This window comes from Aquarana catesbeiana, linkage group LG01 (assembly GCF_042186555.1).
Source record: "Aquarana catesbeiana isolate 2022-GZ linkage group LG01, ASM4218655v1, whole genome shotgun sequence".
Lineage (NCBI taxonomy): Eukaryota > Metazoa > Chordata > Amphibia > Anura > Ranidae > Aquarana > Aquarana catesbeiana.
Genome location: NC_133324.1, coordinates 58027574 through 58049907, shown reverse-complemented (window position 1 = coordinate 58049907; position 22334 = coordinate 58027574). Strand labels below are relative to the sequence as shown.

Here is a 22334-nt window from a genome sequence, read left to right as displayed (position 1 = left end):
TTGAACTCTATAAAACAGGAAAGGGATATAAAAAGATATCGAAGGAATTGAGAATGCCAATCAGCAGTGTTCATACTCTAATCAAGAAGTGGGAAATGAGGGGTTCTGTTGAAACCAAACCACGGTCAGGTAGACCAACTAAAATTTCCGCCACAACTGCCAGAAAAATTGATTGGGATGCAAAGAAAAACCCACAAATAACTTCAGGTGAAATACAGGACTCTCTGAAAACATGTGGTGTGGCTGTTTCAAGATGTACAATAAGGAGGCACTTGAAGAAAGATGGGCTGCATGGTCGAGTCGCCAGAAGAAAGCCATTACTACGCAAATGCCACAAAAGTATCCCCTTACAATACGCCAAACAGCACAGAGACAAGCCTCAAACCTTCTGGCACAAAGTCATTTGGAGTGATGAGGCCAAAATTTAGCTTTTTGGCCACAACCATAAACGCTACATTTGGAGCAGAGTCAACAAGGCCTATGATGAAAGGTACACCATTCCTACTGTGAAACACGGAGGTGGATCGCTGATGTTTTGGGGATGTGTGAGCTACAAAGGCACAGGAAATTTGGTCAAAATTGATGGCAAGATGAATGCAGTATGTTATCAAAAAATACTGGAGGAACATTTGCATTCATGAGCCAGGAAGCTGCGCATGGGACGTACTTGGACATTCCAACATGACAATGATCCAAAACACCAGAGCCAGTCAACCTGTCATTGGCTACAGCAGAATAAAGTGAAGGTTCTGGAGTGGCCATCTCAGTCTCCTGACCTCAATATCATCGAGCCACTCTGGGGAGATCTCAAACGTGCAGTTCATACAAGACAGCCCAAGAATTTACAGGAACCTGAGGCTTTTTGCCAAGAGGAATGGGCAGCTTTACCATCTGAGAAGATAAAGAGCCTCAGCCACAAATACCACAAAAGACTTCAAGCTGTCATTGATGTTAAAGGGGGCAATACATGGTATTAAGGACTTGGGGATGTAAACCTTTGATCAGGGTCATTAGGGTAGTTTCTGTTGCCATTACTATTTTAAAAAGAGTAAACACAGTTGGTTGATAATAAATGGCTTCAGCCAAACACTAACCATGTAAGAAAAGAAAAGTTTTTGAGTTATCCTTCATATTCTCTGAAAAAGGGCTAAGAAATCATAAATTCTGCCACGGAATGTAAACTTATGAGCACAACTGTAAATTCTCCTGCTCCCGACGATCGTTGCGATACCATATATGTGTATGTTATTTGTTGTTTGTATCCGCAGTCCAGTCCAGACACTAGTACTAATTTAAAAAATGTAAAAAAAATAAAAATCCTGTCCAAAATATACTGACCCTGACCTTTTACCTTTGACCCTTACTTGAAACAGTAACCCTGTCACTGACCTAGATCAAACCTAGGTATTTTTGCTGTGTCTTTTATTTTATTATTTATTTACTTACACAGTTGTTTGTTTCTCCTTCTCTCTGCAAGAAGAGAGAAACCGAGGGATATGCAGTGTATCTTTCCTCTCCATTCACAGAGAGGGAAACACAAGGGCAGGATTCAAAGTGGCTGATCACTGTTAAAGCCAATCAGGTGACCAGGAAACGGGTGTTCCTGGTCCCGATAATTCATACGGGACCCGGGGCTCTTGCTGGGAGCTCACTGTGCGGCGCGCTCCCAGCACAGACACATGTGCGGCCCCATGGGAAAAAAAGCCCAGTGCAGTCTGCGTACGGTCGGTGTCAAGGTTTATCTCCCAAACAAAGCAAACGAAACACAAAATTAAATGGAACTCCAGTCATACCCCACGCACTTCCTATCTAGTGTTTTTTTTTTTTTTTATTTGTCTTTTTTTTTTTTTAAAGATATTTTTATTGAGTTTAAAGACTAACTAACATACAAAAAAAGAAAAGCTTTGGTTGTCTATTGTAGTGCATAGACAGGGAATGCACTCATACAGATCATAAACAAATATTACAGTTACAAGAATTGAACAAATAACCAATTTTCTAATTTATGCAGTAGTAATTGAAGTCGATAAGGTATTTGGCATGACCAAGAAATAATATAGTAATGTATTCACATTGGGGTAAGGGTCAGAGGGGCCAGCTATCCATCTGCCCCAAATTTTTTTGAAATGTTTTGGTTCTTTTTCGAGTCTCATATGTGAGTTTATACAACGATAGAGAGTCATTAATTATATTCTACCAGAGGGAACTCAGTGTGAACTGCGATCCCTTCCATGATAATAAGATGGACTTCTTTGCATAAAAGTAAAAGACGCAGAGTAGTCTCTTAGCATGGAAGGGTATAGGCAGGTCACCAAAGATGCCCAGAAGACAGTTCTTGGGGTATATAATGTTTGGGAGACCCAACGCAGAGCAAATAAAGGAACCTATATCCACCCAGAAGTCTTGGACCACTGGGCAAGTCCAGAAACCATGTAGGAAGTCAGCAGTTTGACCACATCCTCTAAAACATTCAGCAGACTGTCAAACCATTAAATCAGACCGAGACTGAAGTACATTTGAATCACAATTGTTTAATAATAAAAGTAAAAAGAACAAACGTAGTCAAAACATAGCCAAAGTTCAGTAACCGGATAGTCAGCCAAGCCAGAAGTCGGGGATCAGTGTAGTGGAACAGCAAGCAGGATCTGGAGCCAGAAGGGATGTCAGCCAAGCAAGTCTTTAAACAGGAACGCAGGAGAATGTCTCTGTGATGTTGACTAAGGTGAAGGCAGCGATCCTCTGGACTGGACAGCTTAAGTAGGCAGGACTGACTAGCAGGATATCATCAACAGGTGAGTAACTGTGGAGAGATGGGAGCTGACAATTAGCTGACAGTTGAGCGGCCAGCTCTGAGAAGGAAGGGCTGAGCCCAGCCCTGACAGACAGACCCATTCTATACAACCTGGCAGGGGTAAAGTGAGAATGGTGAAAAATCTCAATCAGTATAATGCGGTCCCTAGAGGATATAACTGAGGACTTATATGTGTCGCTAAATTCAGACCAGTCCCCCTATCCAGTGTAAACAATAATTATTCCCAAGTTCTTTGTACCGTCTCTGTGCTCCATAACTGTCTGTGTCTGCCTCCTCAGTCTGATGCCAGCAATTCTCTACGGGCAGAACAACAGTCATGTCATATTGCCTATTTCCTATGAGCCCAGCCTGTAGTTTACAGCCCCCCTCCTCCCTTTGGGGGCGCATTATTACACAAGCTGAGAGTGGTGCTCACATGTCATTAAATGAATGAACACTCTCCGCTGGCGGAGGAAGATGCAAGGATATCACCGGACCAGCTAGATGACTGCGTGTGTGATGTGTGTGTGATATATATATATATATATATATATATATATATATATATATATATATGTATGTATGTATGTATGTGTGTGTGTGTGTGTGTGTGTGTGTGTGTGTGTGTGTGTATATTCTCTATCTATCTATCTATCTATATATATATATACTTTTTTTTTTTTTTTTTTAAATAATACTGTTGGTGGGGGGGGGGGGCTTCAAGGAATGGGAGCAAGTAGGGCGGCAACGGTGCATAAAAAGTCCTGGAGTTCCCCTTTAAAAATGCACAGTGAATAATGTTCTTTGATATGAGGTTATGACATTGGATGTGATTGTTTCTCCACACAGGGAACTCTACACCTGGATCACACTGTACATATAGAGGTGGCATTGATGGTTCTGGAGGCTTATCAGAAGTATATCTCAGACAAACCATACACTGGAATCATCTCAGAGAGTATTAAACAGGTTGGTTCATCTAAATTAAGAACTTTCACTCTTTGGTTATTCCTGGATGTGTCTGCTGCCCTCAGCACGACTGTCCTATAACACCTTTGAACATCCTGAAGTTTATTATACAGCTATAGAAAAAACCTAATGCCCCTTTCACACGGGCGGATAGAATTCGGCTTTTAGCTGCGGATAGATGAAGTTATATCCTGCACCTAAACTCACACAATGCTTTCCTATGGCCCCATTCACACACTGCGTTTAGCAACGGTTTTCATTACATGGGGTTTTGTGCGGTTAGAAAAAATAAATTTGACTGCGTCCAGGTCCGATTTATTGCAGCTAATCGCAGTGTACTATTTCTCCTGCGGATAGCAGCAGCAACAAGGAAAGAAAGACGGGAAGCACATCAGAAATGTCAAGAAGGTTCCACCGCAGCTAAACGCAGCCGCAAGTAAACGCTGCTAATCGCATTGTACAAATGCAAGTGTTCGCTGTGCCTGGAGTCTTGGAATTTCAAAATAACAAAACATGCTTTTAACAGCGGCAGAGCAACCCGCCTGTGTGATAGAGGCCCAAGGAATTGGGAAGGGTTTGACATTGTCAGGTTTTTACTGCTGCCTGTATTCCCAGCCGGGGAGATTTATCTGTTCCATTTGTCCTGGCGACCACCAATATAAAATCGAATTCCTTCATAAATTTAGGCCAATATTTATTCTGCTACATGTTTTTGTTAAAAAAAAAAAATCCCAATAAGCGTATATGGATTGGTTTACATGAACGTTATAGGGTCTACTATGGTATATATTTATGGAGCTTTTAGTATTATTGTTATTATTATTATTTTTTTTTTTTTACTAGTAATGGCGGTGATCAGCGACTTATAGCGGGACTGCGATATTGCAGTGGACAGTTGGACACTAACTGACACTTTTAAAACTTTGCGGGAACCAGTGATCAGCGCTAAATCAGCGCTAAAAATATGCATGGTTACTGTACTAATGACACTGGCTGGAAAGGGGTTAAACATCTAGGGTGATCAAAGCGTTAAATGTGTGCCTAACCAGTGTTTTTGTGTATGGTTTTGCAGGGACACAAAATCCATCCCTTCCCTCCTGTCAGAACAGCAGTGGTAATTTTGGCAGCAAATTTCGATTTTAGTTTTAGTCTTAGGACTGAAATGGCATTTTAGTTTTATTCCCATTTTAGTCTTCTGCAATTGTTTTAGTTTTAGTCGTATTCAGTCGACTAAATCTCCAGTACATTTTAGTTGACTAAAAGTAATTTTAGACGTCTAAAATCTAATGGGTGTAATTAAATTGTAATGCATTAGTTAACATTTCTCCACAATTTCCAAACTTATTATATACTGCTGGAGTGAAAAATCTCATATGTTATTATTTATGGTATTGAGGTATAAACATGCACTACAGACCAGTGTTAATTTTGAAGTCAAATTTAAATTTAGCCTTAGTCTTTTGACTAAAATGCCATTTTAGTCATATTTTAGCCATCTCAATTGTTTTACTGTATATACTCGAGTATAAGCCGACCCGAATATAAGCCGAGGCACCTAATTTTACCATAAAAAACTGGGAAAACTCAATTGACTTGAGTATAAGCCTAGGGTGCGAAATGCGCAGCTACTGTAAGTGGAAAAGAGGGTCAACAATGCCCATTTGCAGCCTCACTGTGCCCATTTGCAGCCTCACTGTGCCCATTTGCAACCATAGGTCCCCTGAACTTCAAACTTGGTAGTTAAGGGTTCCTAGATGCCCCCTAGCTGCAGCCAAAATTTGGGGTCTCTGAACCCAAAGGGTCCCGAAATGACATTGCTGCAGATGGACACAGTTGACTGATTTTGGGGCCCCGTATCTTGGGGCCACTTAGTGCTAGAAACCCCAAATTTGGTGTGCAAACCCAGGGGAACTAGCACTACAACACACCCAAAGCTGGGGTTCCTAGCACCAAGTGGCCCCTGGGATACGGGGCACCAAAGTTGGTTCGGAAAATGTCAAGCACTTTTCTGCAGCAGAGAATGACATTTTCTAAACCGAATTTGGGGCCCCGTATCTCGGGGCCACTTGGTGCTAAGAACCCCAAATTTGGTGTGCAAACCCGATGGAACTGGCCCTACAACATACCCAATCCACCAAGTGATCCCGAGATACGGGGCCCCAAAGTCGGTTTGCAAAATGTCATTCTTTGCACCAGAAAAGTGCTTGACTCGAGTGTAAGCCGAGGGGGGCACTTTCAGCACAAAAAAATGTGCTGAAAGACTCGGCTTATACTCGAGTATATACAGTAGTTTTAGTCGACTAAAATAGTATTCATTTAGTCAACTAAAATGTTTTAGTCGATGAAATTAACACTGCTGAACGGAGATCTGCCTTGTTTACACAGGCAGAGCTCCATTCTGTGTCTCTGCCTGACAATCAGTGGGAGCCGGAGGGCATCCTGTGCCCAGCATCCGCAGATCGGTCTCTGCTGTGATTGATCACAGCAGAAGCTGCCCTCCGGCAGTGCGCCCCCTAGGCAGAAGTGCAGAATCGCATATATACCGTATTTACGTGATTCTACACTGGAGGATTGTACCTGTAGCAGTAAATCTGCGGTCTAGAAGTGGTTAATGGGGATACCTTGCTGGTAACATTTAACAGGGGCTTACTTCTCACTTCGGGGAGATTTCTTTTTCCCTGTTGGGGTCCTGGAGCAGGAAATGAAGGGAAATCTCCCCTACAGTACAGATAACCTTACAGGAGTTCTAACTATTCCCATTCCGTTCTTTTTATTTTACATCTATGTGAGGTTACACAGATGATATCCATTTAAACTGAGGGCCAGTTCACACCAGATGCAGTTCCGTGCGCTTTTTTTTTTTTTCTGCAATAAAAATGCATGCACAGTGTTTTCCATATATTCTAATGGCTCTAGTTCACACCAATGCAGTCAGTTTCCGGTCAGTTTCTGCACCGAAAACTGACCAGAACTGACTACATTGGTGTGAACTAGAGCCATTGGAATACATAGAAAGCACTGTGCATCCATTTTTAGGGCCAGTTCACACCACAAAAATGCACTCATATTTTCCGTATCAGTTTTTGCTTACAGTTTACATCACACGCAGTTCCAGTGCGTTTTTGATACAATTTGCTAGGTTCGAGTACAGTTCTGTGCAGAAAAAATGCAGCACGCTCCTACTTTTTTTTTTTTTTCTGCACCGGAAACTGACTGCATGGTGTGAACTAGAGCCATTGGAATAAATGGAAAACACTGCATGCATTTTTAGTGCAGAAAAAAAAAAGGGGCACGGATCTGCATCTGGTGTAAACTAGCATTTAAAGCGGAATTTACCTTTTTTAAAGTAACATTTTTAGAACAGGAAAGCTTTTTTTGTGGAAGAAACAAACTGGGGAAGATTTACTAAAACTGGTGCACACAGAATCCGGTGCAGCTTTGCATTGTAACCAGTCGGCTTATAGCTTCAGCTTGTTCAGTTAGGCTTTGACAAATCAACTTAGAAGCCGATTGGTTGCTATGCACATCTGCTATAACAAAAGGGATGTAAAGGGAACCAATAAAGTAAGGTTTACCGCCAGGTACCGTATTTATCAGCATATAACACGCACTTTTCCCCCTTAAATTAGGGGGGGAAATCGTGTGTGCGTGTTATACGTCGATAGGCTGCCTCGGAGGGGAAGGAGGGAAACCGCGCCGCCGAAACACAGAGCCGCGATCTCCTGTGTACTCTGCTCTGCTCGGCTCTCAGTCCCGCCCCCTGGACGGCGCCTAGCGTTGATGTCCCGGCATTGGACCGCTGTTATGTCCATCATAGGAGCCGAGCCAAGGGGCGGTACTGGGCGAGACGCCGAGCAGAGTACACAGGAGATCCGGCTCTGTCTATCCCGGCATAGACAAGGCTGCAGATGGGCACGGATCAGCCTGCAATTATGGACAAGGCTGCAGATGGGCACTGATTAGGCTGCAGATGGGCACTGATCAGGCTGCAATTATGGGCAAGGCTGTAGCTGGGCACTGATTAAGCTGTCATTATGGGCAAGGCTGCAGATGGGCACTGTTCAGGTTGCGATGATGGGCAAGGCTACAGATGGGCACTGATCAGGCTGCAAAAAATGGGCAAGGCTGTAGATGGGGACTGATTAGGCTGTAGTGATGGGCAAGGCTGCAGATGGGCACTGTTCAGGTTGCAATGATGGACAAGGCTGCAGATGGGCACTGATCAGGCTGCAAAAATGGGCAAGGCTGTAGCTGGGCACTGATTAAGCTGTAATGATGGGCAAGGCTGCAGATGGGCACTGATCAGGCTGCAAAAAATGGGCAAGGCTGTAGATGGGGACTGATTAGGCTGTAGTGATGGGCAAGGCTGCAGATGGGCACTGATCAGGCTGCAAAAAATGGGCAAGGCTGTAGATGGGGACTGATTAGGCTGTAGTGATGGGCAAGGCTGCAGATGGGCACTGTTCAGGTTGCAATGATGGACAAGGCTGCAGATGGGCACTGATCAGGCTGCAAAAATGGGCAAGGCTGTAGCTGGGCACTGATTAAGCTGTAATGATGGGCAAGGCTGCAGATGGGCACTGATCAGGCTGCAAAAAATGGGCAAGGCTGTAGATGGGGACTGATTAGGCTGTAGTGATGGGCAAGGCTGCAGATGGGCACTGTTCAGGTTGCAATGATGGGCAAGGCTGCAGATGTGCACTGATCAGGCTGCAAAAATTGGCAAGGCTGTAGCTGGGCACTGATTAAGCTGTAATGATGGGCAAGGCTGCAGATGGGCACTGATCAGGCTGCAAAAAATGGGCAAGGCTGTAGATGGGGACTGATTAGGCTGTAGTGATGGGCACGGCTGCAGATGGGCACTGTTCAGGTTGCAATGATGAGCAAGGCTGCAGATGGGCACTGATCAGGCTGCAAAAAATGGGAAAGGCTGCAGATGGGCACTGATTAGGCTGCAATGATGGGGAAGGCAGCAATGATGGGCAATGGCAAGGCTACAGATGGGCACTGACCCTTATTTTGCTTCAAAATTCTTTATCTAAAAAAATGTAAGTTTTTTTTCAAAAAATTCCCTCCTAAAATTAAGGTGCGTGTTATATGCCAATAAATACAGTATTTATCCGCACGCTCAAATCGAGTGGCTAAAGAGAGCATATGTAAAATGTGCACTGTGTCAGAAAGAGGGCACAGTGCCAAGTGCCACCCAGGAGAGCACAGGCAAAAATTAAATAGCTAAATCAAAATTAATTTATTGAAAAAAACAGACCAATCATTAAAAAGTATGCAAAACATTCTACACCAAACATCACAAATAGACAAGATAGTCTGGGGACAAGGACAAACACACACAAGACAACTTTTTACTTTTACTATGCACATCTGCACCAGATTCTTTGTGCACCAGTCATAGTAAATTTACCCCCACAGTGTCTTTTGTGCAATAAAGTTTTCTTACCTGCCTATTCACAAGCTTCTGTACAATGTATTCTCAGTATGCCTTAGGTTCAGGATGGAGGCATTTTGCATGCGGGAGTTCCATCATCCTGGCGAGGACTGTTGTGGGGGGGGGGGAGGTGTCAAAACATTAGGCTTTCAGAATTTTTATAAAATCTTGTATTTAAAAATAAAAAAGTGATGGTCTTTCCTTGAAATTTTGGAATAACAGCAGTTATTAATATTATTATTATTATACAGGATTTATATCACGCCAACAGTTTACGCAGCGCTTTACAATATAAAGGGAGACAATACAGCAACTATACAGTTAAATACAGGAGGGTTAGGAAGGGCCCTGCTCCTGAGAGCTTACAATCTAATAGTTGAATATCACAGCACATTTACTCCAGGCATTGTATGCTTTCCATTAGGTTTCTTATCTGGCCAGCATTGTCCGGACAGGACAGACCCCAGAAGCCTCCTTTAACCAGTGGGCCTGGGATTTGGTCTTGAGACTTAAGTTACACAGGAACGATCGTCCCGAGCAGCTGTGCGATGCCGTGCCAGATCTGACGGAAGCGAATGTACTACATCCTGTTCTGAAGGCCGTGAAATCCAGCATCCCCATTGGCTGTTACATTGCTCTGGCAGCGGCCTCGGTTGGGCACACGTGAGTTAGCTTTGTCCAGAGTTTTGTCTGATGTCTGTCCATTTTTGTATTTTTTTTCTCTTTTTTTTTTTTTTTTTTTTTTTTTTCTTTTTGATCCAAACAAGCATTCTTTTGACTTGCTTCCTTTGACTTGCCCCTCTGTCTGGACAGTGCTGATCACATGCACTCTCCCAAGAAAAAACAAACAAAAACTTTCTAGCAATACACACCAAACTGAGCATGTGCAGCTTGTCCCCTAGCCTCTGTTATAACAGGAGATGGTTTGGGGACTGTGGAAGAAGGGGAGGATCAGAGAAGACAGTATCAAACAGCCTTTTTTACACAATGCAGAGGATTAAACCCTTAGGTTTCACAGTGAGTATAACAAGCATGCTCTACAGCAAGTAACACTTTAAATGGCACAATTGAACCTATATATGGACCAATATAACATACAGTATAACTTGCTGTTAAAGTGATACTAGACCCACAACAGTAAAGTCGGTCTGTATATGCAGTAAAGCATGCTTGTTATACTCACTGTGGAACCTGAGGGGTTAATCCTCTGCATTCTGTAAAAAGGATGTTTTATCCTGTCTTCTCTCATCCTCCCCTTCTTCCACAGTCCCCAATACATCTCCTGATAGAACAGAGCCTTGGGGGCAACCTTGCACATGCTCAGTTTGGTGTGCTCTATTGCTAGAGAGTTTTTTTTTTTCCTTGGGCGGGTGCATGTGATCAGCACTGTCCAGACAGAGAGGGTCAGGGGTGCTGCAGCCTCATAGGACAGTCAGAGAAGAATGCAAACTCCTCCTACAAGCTTTAACCAGACAGTGATGGAAGTCACAAGCCTGCTATATACTGCTGATGAGAAAAGGTAGTTAGCAGTTTATATTTACTAAAATATTTGCATTTCCATGTTCTGTGTACTGTGGGAGACCAGATATAGTGAATGCAGGCTCCTGGATTTAACAACACTTTAAGGGAACTAATCACGACCGCTATTAAAGTAACTGATTGGTTTAGTCTTTAAGGGCCCAGCCATATCAGAGTAGTCTGTTGTGGTGCATTTATGCACGCACATTACTGTAGGTTGCAAAAAAAAACCCATTTAGTTAAATGGACTGCTTAACACACCAAGGTGAATCAAGAAGCAGAACGTTTTGCTATTGCATCACATGTTAGTAAGGTACTGTCCATTGAGGTGTGTTGGCCTGCCATTCATAATGATCAGCACCACAGTGCACCAATGTACAGAACGTGTGTTACTGCAGCACAGCGGTGCAAATGGGCCTTCATTTTTTTAATTGCCCAGGTTTATTTATGAAAAATGTAATGTATGTTCTTCTTAGAGCAGCTTGAGGATCAAAAGTCCAAACACGAAGTCAAGGTTTTCCTCTGTATATATGTCTGTGGTCTTATCTAGACTTTGGCTTCCATCTTGTTTGACTTCTTTTGTCTCTCTACAGTGTGGACAAGTTCTGCGCGGAAGGTGTGATGATGCTCGGGGACCTGGTGCAAGCAAGACATCTGCGTGCTGTGGTCCATATTCTTGATAAAATCCTGCCTATGTTTTATCCATGTCCCAGCTATCTACTGAAAAATGAGCTGTGAGTCTTCTTCTTTCTTCTAATTCTAACCCTAAACAAAAAAAAGTGTTTAACCACTTCCTGCCCGGCCTATAACAGAATGACGGCCAGGAATGGGTTCTGTTATCCTGACTGGGCGGGATAACGGCGCGATCGCGGAGTGTCACTCTGATGCACCGCATCTCCGATCGTCATAAGAAGCCTCTGACGGAGGCTTCTTGCCACGTGATCAGCTATGACCAATCACAGCTGACCATCGCGTGAACCAGGAAGTGCCGGTAAACGGCATTCCTCGGTTCGCGCTGACAGCGAGAGCTCATCGGCGGCTCTCCCTTTTAGAGGGGGGGTCTGTGCTGATAATCAGCACATTGATTATCAGCACAGCTCCCATCAAATGTACCAATAAGCTGCCAATCGGTGCCCAGTCAGTGCCCCATCATAACCCCCTGCCAGTGCCCAATAAAGTGCAAATCAGTGCCCACCATAGTGCCAATCAGTGTCCATCACAGTGCCAATAAGTGCCCAGCATTAACACCTGTCAGTACCTGCCCAATCAGTGCTGCCCATCAATGCCGCCTGTCAGTGCCCATCAGTGCTGCATATCAGTGCCACCTATCGGTTCCCATCAGTGCTGCATATCAGTGCCGCCTATCAGTGCCCATCAATTCTACATATCAGTGCCGCCTATCAGTGCCCATCGATTTTACATATCAGTGTCCATCACAGTGCCAATAAGTGCTCAGCATTAACACCTGTCAGTACCTGGCCAATCAGTGCTGTCAATCAGTGCCATCTATTAGTGTCCATCAATGCCACCTGTCAGTGCCGCCTGTCAGTGCCCATCAGTGCTGCATATCAGTGCCACCTATCGGTTCCCATCAGTGCTGCATATCAGTGTCGCCTATCAGTGCCCATCAATTCTACGTATCAGTGCCGCCTATCAGTGCCCATCAATTCTACATATCAGTGCCTCCTCGTCAGTGCCACTTTATCAGTGCCAACTCATCAGTGCCCATCAGTGAAGGAGAAAACAAAATTTTATAACCAGAAACGAAGAAAAAATTATTTTTTTTTTCAAAAATGTCAATATTTTTTAGTTTAGCAAAAAATAAAAACTGCAGAGTTGATCAAATACCACCAAAAGAAAGCTCTATTTGTGGGAACAAAATGATAAAAATTTAGTTTGGGTACAGTGTTGTATGACGCAATTGTCATTCAAAGCGCGACAGTGCTGAAAGCTCAAAATTGTCCTGGGCGGGAAGGGGCGAAAGTGCCGGTGTTGAAGTGGTTAAAGGGACTATATAGACTCTTTTAAGGGTCACTCTCCTGAGTAGTATATTTCAAATTGTAAGGGGAGCTTGGTAGGCATGGTTGGACCCCCTACCAATCCTGTTCCTGTCCACCTGGGAATTTTGGGTGTTCTCCGCCCACCTTTGTGTGACCCAGCTTCTCCATAATATAAAATCCATAAACATTCAAATGGGGGTGGTGGTGGGATCCCCTCATAATGGGCACACAACAGATGTGAAGATTTGGGAATTCAGAGATCTTCCCAAGAGTTACAAGAAACTGTCAAGGGGTTTAACTTTTCAACACTTGCCACAGACTGAAGTACTGACCCTTTAATGTAACATTTAGTTGCACTAGACATTTGGGATGATGGTACTTTTATTTGGTAATTCAACCCTTTCGATCTAGGCGCTTTCTTTCATAATGTAACATTTAGTCTAAACCATATTTTGAATAGAGGCAAAGATTTGGTGGGTCAGTTTTGACTTTTTTTTTTTTTTTAATGGCAGAAGCAAGAGGAACCATCATACCTGAAGCCAATTTTTGGGTAGCTAAAATGGTTTTCGGGTCAATTTTGAATTTTTTTCTTAAAGTGGAACTATAATTCCGTTGCTGTTGCAATAATTTGCAAGTCATCTGCCTGTTTACCCATTCATGGAGATGACAGATTAATGCCGTCCAATGCCATCCTCGGCACCGGTTCTTCTAGGTTCCCGTCACTCCTCTTTGGACTGCTACTGATGACGTAACTGCTATCCAGGAGCCCCAATACCCGGCTATATTCTCTTACAGATGCACCCCCTTTTTCCCTTTCCCAGACCCAACCCCGACCACAGACACATACTTACATGACAGAGTTTGTCTACATCTTTTATCTTTGAGGACCAAAGAGATTTAATGGGGGGAGTGTGTAGTCAGGTGCTGGCACAGGAGCCCTTTATGGAAAAATATGTGGTTAGGAACTCCAAAGAACTCTTATGGTGGGACAAGAAGTCCAGGCATGCCCAGCCATTATGTCCTCCTTACCTCCTTATGTCCCCACCTGATTGGTAAACTTTGGACTGTGGGAGGTGTACTTTAATTATGTGTAAGCGGCACCGCATTACAGCGACTCAGTCTTAAACCAGCTACACAATAAATTTTATTTATTTTTTTGTTCAACCACACAACAAGATGGATGCAGAAATTCCCTGTTCTATTGAATTCTGGCAGCGTTGACTCCCTTGCTGTCGGAATACACTGATCAGCGGCTGCAACCATTGGCTGCACGCCGCCGACTGAAAAAGGTTTTCCTGCAGGACTGGTGGACCGAAGAAAATCGAATGATCGGCTTTGCTAAACAGATCGGGCTACACACAAAATTTAAAATTGGCTGGTCCCTGCTGAACGGGCCAAATTTTGATCTATGTACAGTATATCCAGCTTTACTGTCTTGACTGCGCCGGTGCATTAGTCCTCATAGAGGTTTGTGGGGGTCTTCTTTCATCTTTGGCCCATGTTTTTAGGTAAAGTTGATCCAGGGAAAATCTGATTGCCTCTCGGGGGGGATCAGGAAGGAAATTTTTTTTCCCCCTGCTGGAGCAAATTGGAACCTGCTTTGCTGGGGTCTTTCGCCTTCCTCTGGATCAACTGTTGGGTATAGGATTGTATATATGGGGTTGTATTTAATCTTATTTGTTTTTTTATTTGTTGAAATAGATGGACTTGTCTCTCTTCTTCTTCTTTTTTTTTTTTTTTTTTAACCTGACTATGTAACTATGAAGCAGCTCTGGATTAAATGTAAGAATTGCAGCCTGAGCTGCTTTTTTTAAAATTTTTACCCCTCTGGGGTCTTTTTTTTTTAAGGTTCAACTTTTTAGCCTTTGTGTATAGCGGTGGACTGTTCTCCCTGCTATGGATTAACATTTTCCTCTATTGGTATTATAGATGTGATAATGATGGTTCAAATGTTTTATACAGATCGTATTGTCTCTGAGTTTTCTCATCCTGTCCTCTCCTGTTCAGGTTTCTGTCTTATATACAGCTCTTCCTGCAGCTAGACAGCGGGGTTCCTCAGGGAATGACTATGCAGATGACTCACAAGGTCACCCAGCACCTGACTTCCATCAACTACGGGGAGAATGTGAAGCTGCTCACTAACATGGTCCAGGTGAGTAAGGGATTGGAGGAGGAGAAGATTGGCTGCTCCGAGGCTTGAAGGCCATACCTGTTTTAAATGATTCAGGCCATCACCACCCAGAACAGGATTTTGGGCAAATGTAATCCTGTAGTCTAGTGGTCCTAAAGCTGAATTCCAGGCGATTGGCTAAATACATAAAAACAACTCATTTAAGAGAGCTTTTTTTTATATGCCAAATGATTTGTATTTCTGTGCATCCATTTCTGAGATTTACAAAGCTCTGCCCCACAGCACAGCCATGTCTGTCAGGGAAGGAGACCTGATATATTTTTCTCTGTTGAGTTTAATGTAAATCAGATAAAAGAACCGCGCTAGAAAAAATGTATCTTAGATCAAAAAGCAGCAGTAAACAGTGCGACAACACAAAAAATCCAATTTTTAATTAAAAAACTGCGCTAAAAGAGAATAAATGTCCAAAAGATTTATCTGTGGGCATCAAACAGAGGCGCTAAGGATCACCCGAACACCATAAAAGTATGGAAAATAAATAGTGAGGTGCCCGACCACCGTGGCTGTAAATTGCGCTTACCAAACAGCAAGCAGTATGAGTAGATGGCTTAAAACCCAGCCCGGGCCTTTTGGGTGTAGTAAATACTTCCGCTCTCTCCAGGCTCAGATCACCGTTCCCTCAGTAGATATATACCAAAAAGAAAGAAAAAAAACAAGAGAACTGGCCATAGTGTAGTATGTCTGAGTATCACATGTGGACACTAAGGCTGGCCATACACTATACAATTTTCTTGTTCAACTTTCCTTTAGATTTACCAAAACCATATAATATGAGGTCACACCTAAGCCCTTTCAATTTGTATGCAATCAGGCAGGCCCTTGTACTACATAGTTGAAGGTAAATCTAAAGGAAATTGAATAAGAAAATTGTATAGTGTATGGCCAGCCTTAGTTGCAGCAAACACCCTGGTGTGCACTCAAAACAAAAGTGATAACCCGACCACCGTGGCTGTAGAATGTGCTTACCAGCTTGCAAGCTTTAAAACGCAGATGGCTTAGAACTCAACCTGGAATCCTTTAAGGGTGCTGATAGGAAGTAAGGCTATTCAATCACTACAGCCAGGAGATCTGTTTCCTCAATGTGTGACCTGTGGCTGGAACTGAGGCACTGGAGGTCCCTGCATGGCCTGACACTGATCTTCCATTATCTTAGATGCACAAGCACCATAGAGCTCTGTACAGACCGCCGCCGTTCCGGGCTGTCCAGTCGCTGCACGTACACACCGACCGGCCACCTGTACCGCGGGCCGCACAACTCCTCACAGCGGAGCGCGGCCTCCAACTGAGTTTAAAGTGTTTGTTAACCCCCCAAAAAATGCAGATCCTTGTCCCTTAAAGCAGATTGCACAGTGCTTGTGCTGTGTGATGTGCCCTCTAAATTGTAAAAAAAAAACTGAATCTGCTACTTCCTGTATGCCCTCTCTGTGCTGACCACGAAAATCGGGGCTGCTCAGCCCTGATCACCGTGGTCAGAATACGTCCCTTCATCATACTTTGTTGTCCCCTCTGCTGTCCTCTGTCCTCCTCACCCCCTCCTTCCTGCGTGTCATCTCATTCTCTGTCTCCGCCCCCCCGCCGCTATTTGTGGAAAAAAAAAAAAAAGGTACAATTGTCACTGCCAGCCCCTCTATTTTCTTACTTTATGACACTTTATGGATTAACTATCAAGTGTTTATATGTATCACAATAAGAATATATTATGGACTCATTTGATATATTATTTGTTTATATTTATTACAACAAAAATATCTTATGGATTAATTTGATATATCTTGATTATATTACAACAAAAAAATAAAAATTATTTGATTAAAAAAAAAAAAGAGGCTGGCATAGCACACTATGAAAGTTGTTTTAAAAAAACGAGCGTTCTAAATACCAATTTCGAGCTGTCTTCAGGCCGGTCACATGACTGGCGGCCGCTTTACAGCTCTGATACAGGGCTTCTGTGGAGGGGACGACCGGCCACCTGATCTCGCCGGCTGACGTCAGAAAGAGATCTCAGCCCCTCCTGCAGAAGCCATCCATCGGAGCTGTAAAACGGCCGCTTTACAATGTGATGTGACCGGCCTGAAGACAGCTCAAAATTGGTATTTTGAACACTCATTTTTAAAAACAACTTTCATAGTGTGCTATGCCAGCCTCCTAATAAAGGGGCTGGCATAGTCTTCTATAAATGGGTTCACAAACGCTTTAACCACTTGCCACCCAGGCCAATTCTGACATTTCTCTCCTACATGTAAAAATCATATTTTTATTGCTATAAAATTACACAGAACCCCCAAACATTATATATATATATTTTTTTTTTTTTTTTTTTTAGCAGAGACTCTAGAGAATATAATGGCGGTCATGCAACTTTTTATCTCGCACGGTATTTGCGCAGCAATTTTTCGAACGCGTATTTTTGGGAAAAAAAAAACAGGTCATGCATTAAAAAAAAACAAAATAATAAAGTTAGCCCAATTTTTTTTTGTATAATGTGAAAGAGGATGTTACGCCCAGTAAATAGATACCTAACATGTCACGCTTCAAAATTGCGCACGCTCGTGGAATGGATTTTGGTACTTGAAAATCCCCATAGGTGACGCTTTAAAATTTTTACAGGTTACATGTTTTGAGTTACAAAGGAAGTCTAGTGCTAGATATATTGCTCTCGTTCAAACTTTCGTGGTGATACCTCACATGTGTGATTTTTCTTGTTTGATGCTTTCTTTTTACATTTTTTTGATCACTTTTATTCCTATTGCAAGGAATGTAAACACCCCTTGTAATAGGAATAGTACGTGACAGGTCCTCTTTACAGTGAGATCTGGGGTCAATAAGTCCCCACATCTCACCTCTAGGCTGGGAAGCCTGAAATAAAATAAAAATATAAAAAAAAAAAATTCTCGGCTTCCCAGCCGCGGCAGCGGCACTTTTTTCAAATGCAGATGCCGGGCGTGACGTCATAACATAACATCATAGAGACCCCGGGGACCATCTGGCCCACTGGAAATCTCTATTGTCAGCATCCGGTGCCAGCTGATCCATTCTCCGGCTCACCGATTGCACGGGTGAGTCGGTAGAAGCACGAGAGGGTGGCGGAAGGGGGGGGGGGGATGTGAAAAACTGTAAAAAATTAACTTTTTTTTTTTTTTACCTGCAAAAAATATTTGCTTTTCTTTCTTTTTATTTTTTCAAAAGGTGAACTTATCCTTTAATTTTCCGATTGATATTTTTTGCTTGTTCTAACCATTTTTAATTGGAAAAAAACAACTTTATTAAGAAAATTATATGCTTGGTACATAAAAATAATATATGCCAACATGGCAAAATCAGTAGTACATACATGAACACATTAAATTATCCACGTAATATAGAGTGGAATATCCACCGGACATGAAGCCAGTACACCATAGAGAAGAAGGGGGAAGAAAAAAACAAAAAAGAAAAAAGAATGGGGGAGAGGAGAGGGGAAAATAAGAGATGAACATAACAACGTTTCAAGTACATGTTTCACCGTCTTCTAACCATCTGTTCCAGACCTGCTCGTATTTATGTGGGCATCCTCTATGTATATAAATCAGTTTCTTATATGGGAGAGTGTCGTTAATTTCTTTTTTCCAGCACTGTATTGTAGGGGGTAGGGCCTGCATCCAATTGCGGGCTATCGCTTTTCTCGCCAAGAATAGTGTTTCATGTAGAAAGGTACGGAGGGGTTTGTCAGTGTCTAATTCAGGTAGCAAACCGAGTAGACACATCTTAGGGTCTAGAGTAGCCGGAGAGCCCATCTGGTCGTGTAGGAAGCGAATCACTTGTATCCAGTATGCTTGGATAGTTGGGCAGGACCATATAAGGTGGTAGAAAGAGCCTGGGGTGTGGTCACATAAACGGCAACCTGGATTATACATGGGTTTGAAACGCGCTAACCTCTGAGGGGTCAAATATGTCCTATGTATAATATACAATTGTGTTAGGCGGTCTGACAGTTTAGGGGAGACTTTTTTCGCGTCTTCCAAGATCTCGTCCCAGTCCTCATCCTCAATCAATCCAACGTCCGCCTCCCATTTAGTCTTAGCACCATAGGCCAAGGCTGTGGAGTCTGGAAGACGGATAGCGGAGTAAAGAGTGGAGATTAGTTTGGCAGGCTCAGCACCTGTGATCGTGTCAACTATGGAGGGGACTGTAAGGGATGGGTTAGAACCAGCAAACTGAGTTTGTATAGCATGGCGGAGTTGTAAGTACCTGAAAAGGAGGTGATTGGGAAGTGAGAATTCGTCTTTTAACATTTGGAATGTTTTAAGTCCTGTGGTGGTCATGATCTGGTGTATGTACAAGATCCCGTTGCATATCCAAACCGTAGGGTCTGGGATAGACAACAGCTCAGGCAGGCGTGTGTTGAACCATAGGGGGGTGTGGGAGTGAACCTGTGGGGTCCCAAGTTTCTGAAGTGCCAACCGCCACACCCTCCGATGATGTGTCAACATGCCCGCTTTGTGTTGGGGGGTATGCCCTGTCGATGGGGCCCTAAGGACTGACTGAAGTGGGGTGTGAGCTGGGTTATCAGGGTGTTCACAGAGTAGTAGTTGGTATCTTGGTAGCTCGCTCTTGTCAAAATGATAGAAATGGGACAGTTGGGAGGCAAGATAATAGTCCTGAAAATCTGGAAGGGCAGCTCCTCCCAATGTCACTGGGTTCTTAAGTATTCTCCAAGATAATTTGTGTCTGCTGTGTCCCCATATAAACGAATTAAGAATAGACTCAATTGTTTTGAAAAATTTTTGTGGTATATATAGGGGAGCGTGCCACACCAGATAAAGTATTTTTGGGAGAAGTATCATTTTGACTAGACTGATGCGTCCCATGACACCCAGGGGTAGTCGAGCCCAATTTTGTGTCTTAGTCTTGATCAGAGTGTACAGGGGTTCAATATTCAAGAGTGTGTAGTCTGTAAGTGTTCTAGTAACTTGCACTCCGAGGTACTTAATTACAGAAACCCTTGAGAGCGTCAGAGGGGGGGATGTGAGTGAAGGGGGGAAATGGTCAATCGGGAGGATCTGGGATTTGGACCAATTAATACTTAGGCCCGAGTGACTGCCAATTTGCTCTATGGAGTGGAGGGCTGCAATGAGGGAGGGACCAGAGTCGGCTAAATAGAGGAGCGTATCGTCTGCGTACATCCCAATCTTTTCTTCCAGATTCCCTATCTTGAGGCCTCTGATATTTGTGTCCGCACGGACCATGATGGCCAGCGGTTCCACAGCCAATGCATACAGCATGGGGGAGAGGGGGCAGCCTTGTCGGGTCCCTCTCTCTAGTGAGAATTGATCAGAGAGCCAGCCATTCACGAGCACCTTGGCCTTCGGGGACTGATACAGGAGTTGAACCCAGCGGATAAAATTGGGGCCAAGTCCAAATCTCGAGAGGCACTCCCATAGGTAGTTCCATTCCACTGAGTCGAAAGCCTTGGCGGCGTCTAGAGCCACCACGACCCTCGAGCCAACTTCGTCGTGGGAGCCCTGGAGATTCATAAATAGCCGGCGGATATTCATAGCAGTGTTCTTCCCTGGCATGAAGCCTGTCTGATCAGGGTGAATCAGGGAAAGAATGACTTGATTAAGGCGGGAGGCTAGAATCTTGGCGAGTATTTTAATGTCGACCTGTAGTAAGGAGATGGGTCTATATGATTCCGGGTATTTGGGGTCCTTACCAGGCTTGGGGATTACTACAATTTGGGCTTCTCTCATAGAGAGGGGTAGGATTCCCGTATCAAATATAGATTTATATAAATCATGAAGTTTAGGGGTTAAAATTTCAGAGTAGGTGGCGTAAAATTCAAGTGGTAAGCCGTCTGACCCTGGAGCCTTAGATGCAGCCAAACAGGAGATAGCCTCAGAGATATCTTCCCTAGTAATGGGAGCTTCTAAAAGTTCACGTTGTACATCAGTCAATCTAGGGAATTTAATTCTCTCTAAGTAGTCTTTGGTATCTTGGGGAGTGTGAGTGACCCGGGAGGTGTAAAGTGCACGATAAAATCTTGCGAATTCCTCCGCTACTTGTTGCGGATCAGTGATGTCGTTTCCCCCGGGGTCGGTCAACGACACCACCACCGGGGGTCGCAAATCTAAGTGAGCAAGATATGCAAGCAGTTTGCCCGATCTTTCTCCATATTCAAATATCCTTTGCCTACAGAAAAAGTTGCGCTGCTTGGCCTTCTCAATATGCAATTGGGAGACCTGCCGTGTCTGAATCTTGAGATTGTTGGCAGTACTAGGCGAGGGGTCCCGGTGGAACGCCTCCTCCAGCACCTGTAAGTGTTCTGTGGCCTGTTGGACAATAAGTTGCGATGATCGCTTAAGTCTGTTAATACGTGTGGAGAGCAGGGAGCGAGCGTGAAGTTTGAACGTCTCCCACACTACATCATGTGCGGCAGACTCCCCATTGGCTGCAAAATAGTATTGTAGTTCTGTGGGGATATCATCCTGGTCCTGCAGGGCAGTCAGCCAAAACGGGTTTAACCGCCAAACAGGGGCAGGGGGGGCCTTCAGGAGCTGGATTGTAATCCAGTAGGGTGCGTGATCCGATAGTATTCTCAATATGGCACAATTCACGGAGGTGTATTGTGCCATAAAGGCTAAGCCCTCCTTTATCACAAGTGAGTTGTATGGAGGGGGGATATAGCAGGCTAGTATCAGGATAGGGGATCCATTAATAGCGGCGTGTATAAATACATATCTGCCCTGCTGGTCCGTCTGGAGCAGTATTAGGTCAAACGGAACCCTTTTGGCGATCAGGACTGACACACCTCTAGAGTAAGAGGTATGGGTGGCGTGATATGCCCACCCAATCCAAGGTTTTTTAAGAGAGAATTGTAGGTGGCCCGTAATGTGGGTCTCAACTAGCGTAATAATGTCGGCCTGTTGGGATTTAAGGAATGTCAGGGCGGCTGTGCGCTTAATCTTATTACGCAGGCCTCTAACATTCCATGTTAGGAACTTCAGAGAAGTCATGGCGGAAAAAGGGTGTATATGGTGGACCACAGTTGGACCAGGACCAGCAGAGCAGATATAGCCACATCAGACAGTATAAAACACAGTGATAACCAATAATGACAGTGCATGTATGATAATAACATAGTACCTTTAGCATAAATTAGCAGTTGCAAAAATGGTGGTGTGAGAAAAATAACAACAACAACATTTTCCCTCCCTCCCAGTCCAATGCCTCCCAAACTTGGCATGGACATAATATCCCGTAACCAGGTATCAACAGGGGACATCCAACGTTTAGGACCCGTTGGAGGCAAGGGACTTAATTTCAAAGGAGCATAGATACCCATGAGGACAAGAAAGAAAACAAAAAGGAAAAAAAACCCGTCAAACAAATGTGGAATGAAAAGATTCACAGAAACACTAGGGGGGCGACTTCTTCTCTGAGAAG

The 22334-nt window shown here is 43.7% G+C and overlaps 1 protein-coding gene across 1 annotated transcript in view; it reads left to right on the top strand.

The window, feature by feature from the left end:
- The window catches only part of EPG5 (ectopic P-granules 5 autophagy tethering factor), a 194787-nt gene that overhangs the window by 64822 nt on the left and 107631 nt on the right, over positions 1-22334 (top strand). Inside the window, exons 15-18 of the mRNA XM_073629339.1 lie at positions 3641-3760; positions 9628-9866; positions 11315-11455; positions 14729-14873. Coding sequence (XP_073485440.1) covers positions 3641-3760; positions 9628-9866; positions 11315-11455; positions 14729-14873 — 645 coding nt within the window. The remainder of the gene's footprint in view (positions 1-3640; positions 3761-9627; positions 9867-11314; positions 11456-14728; positions 14874-22334) is intronic.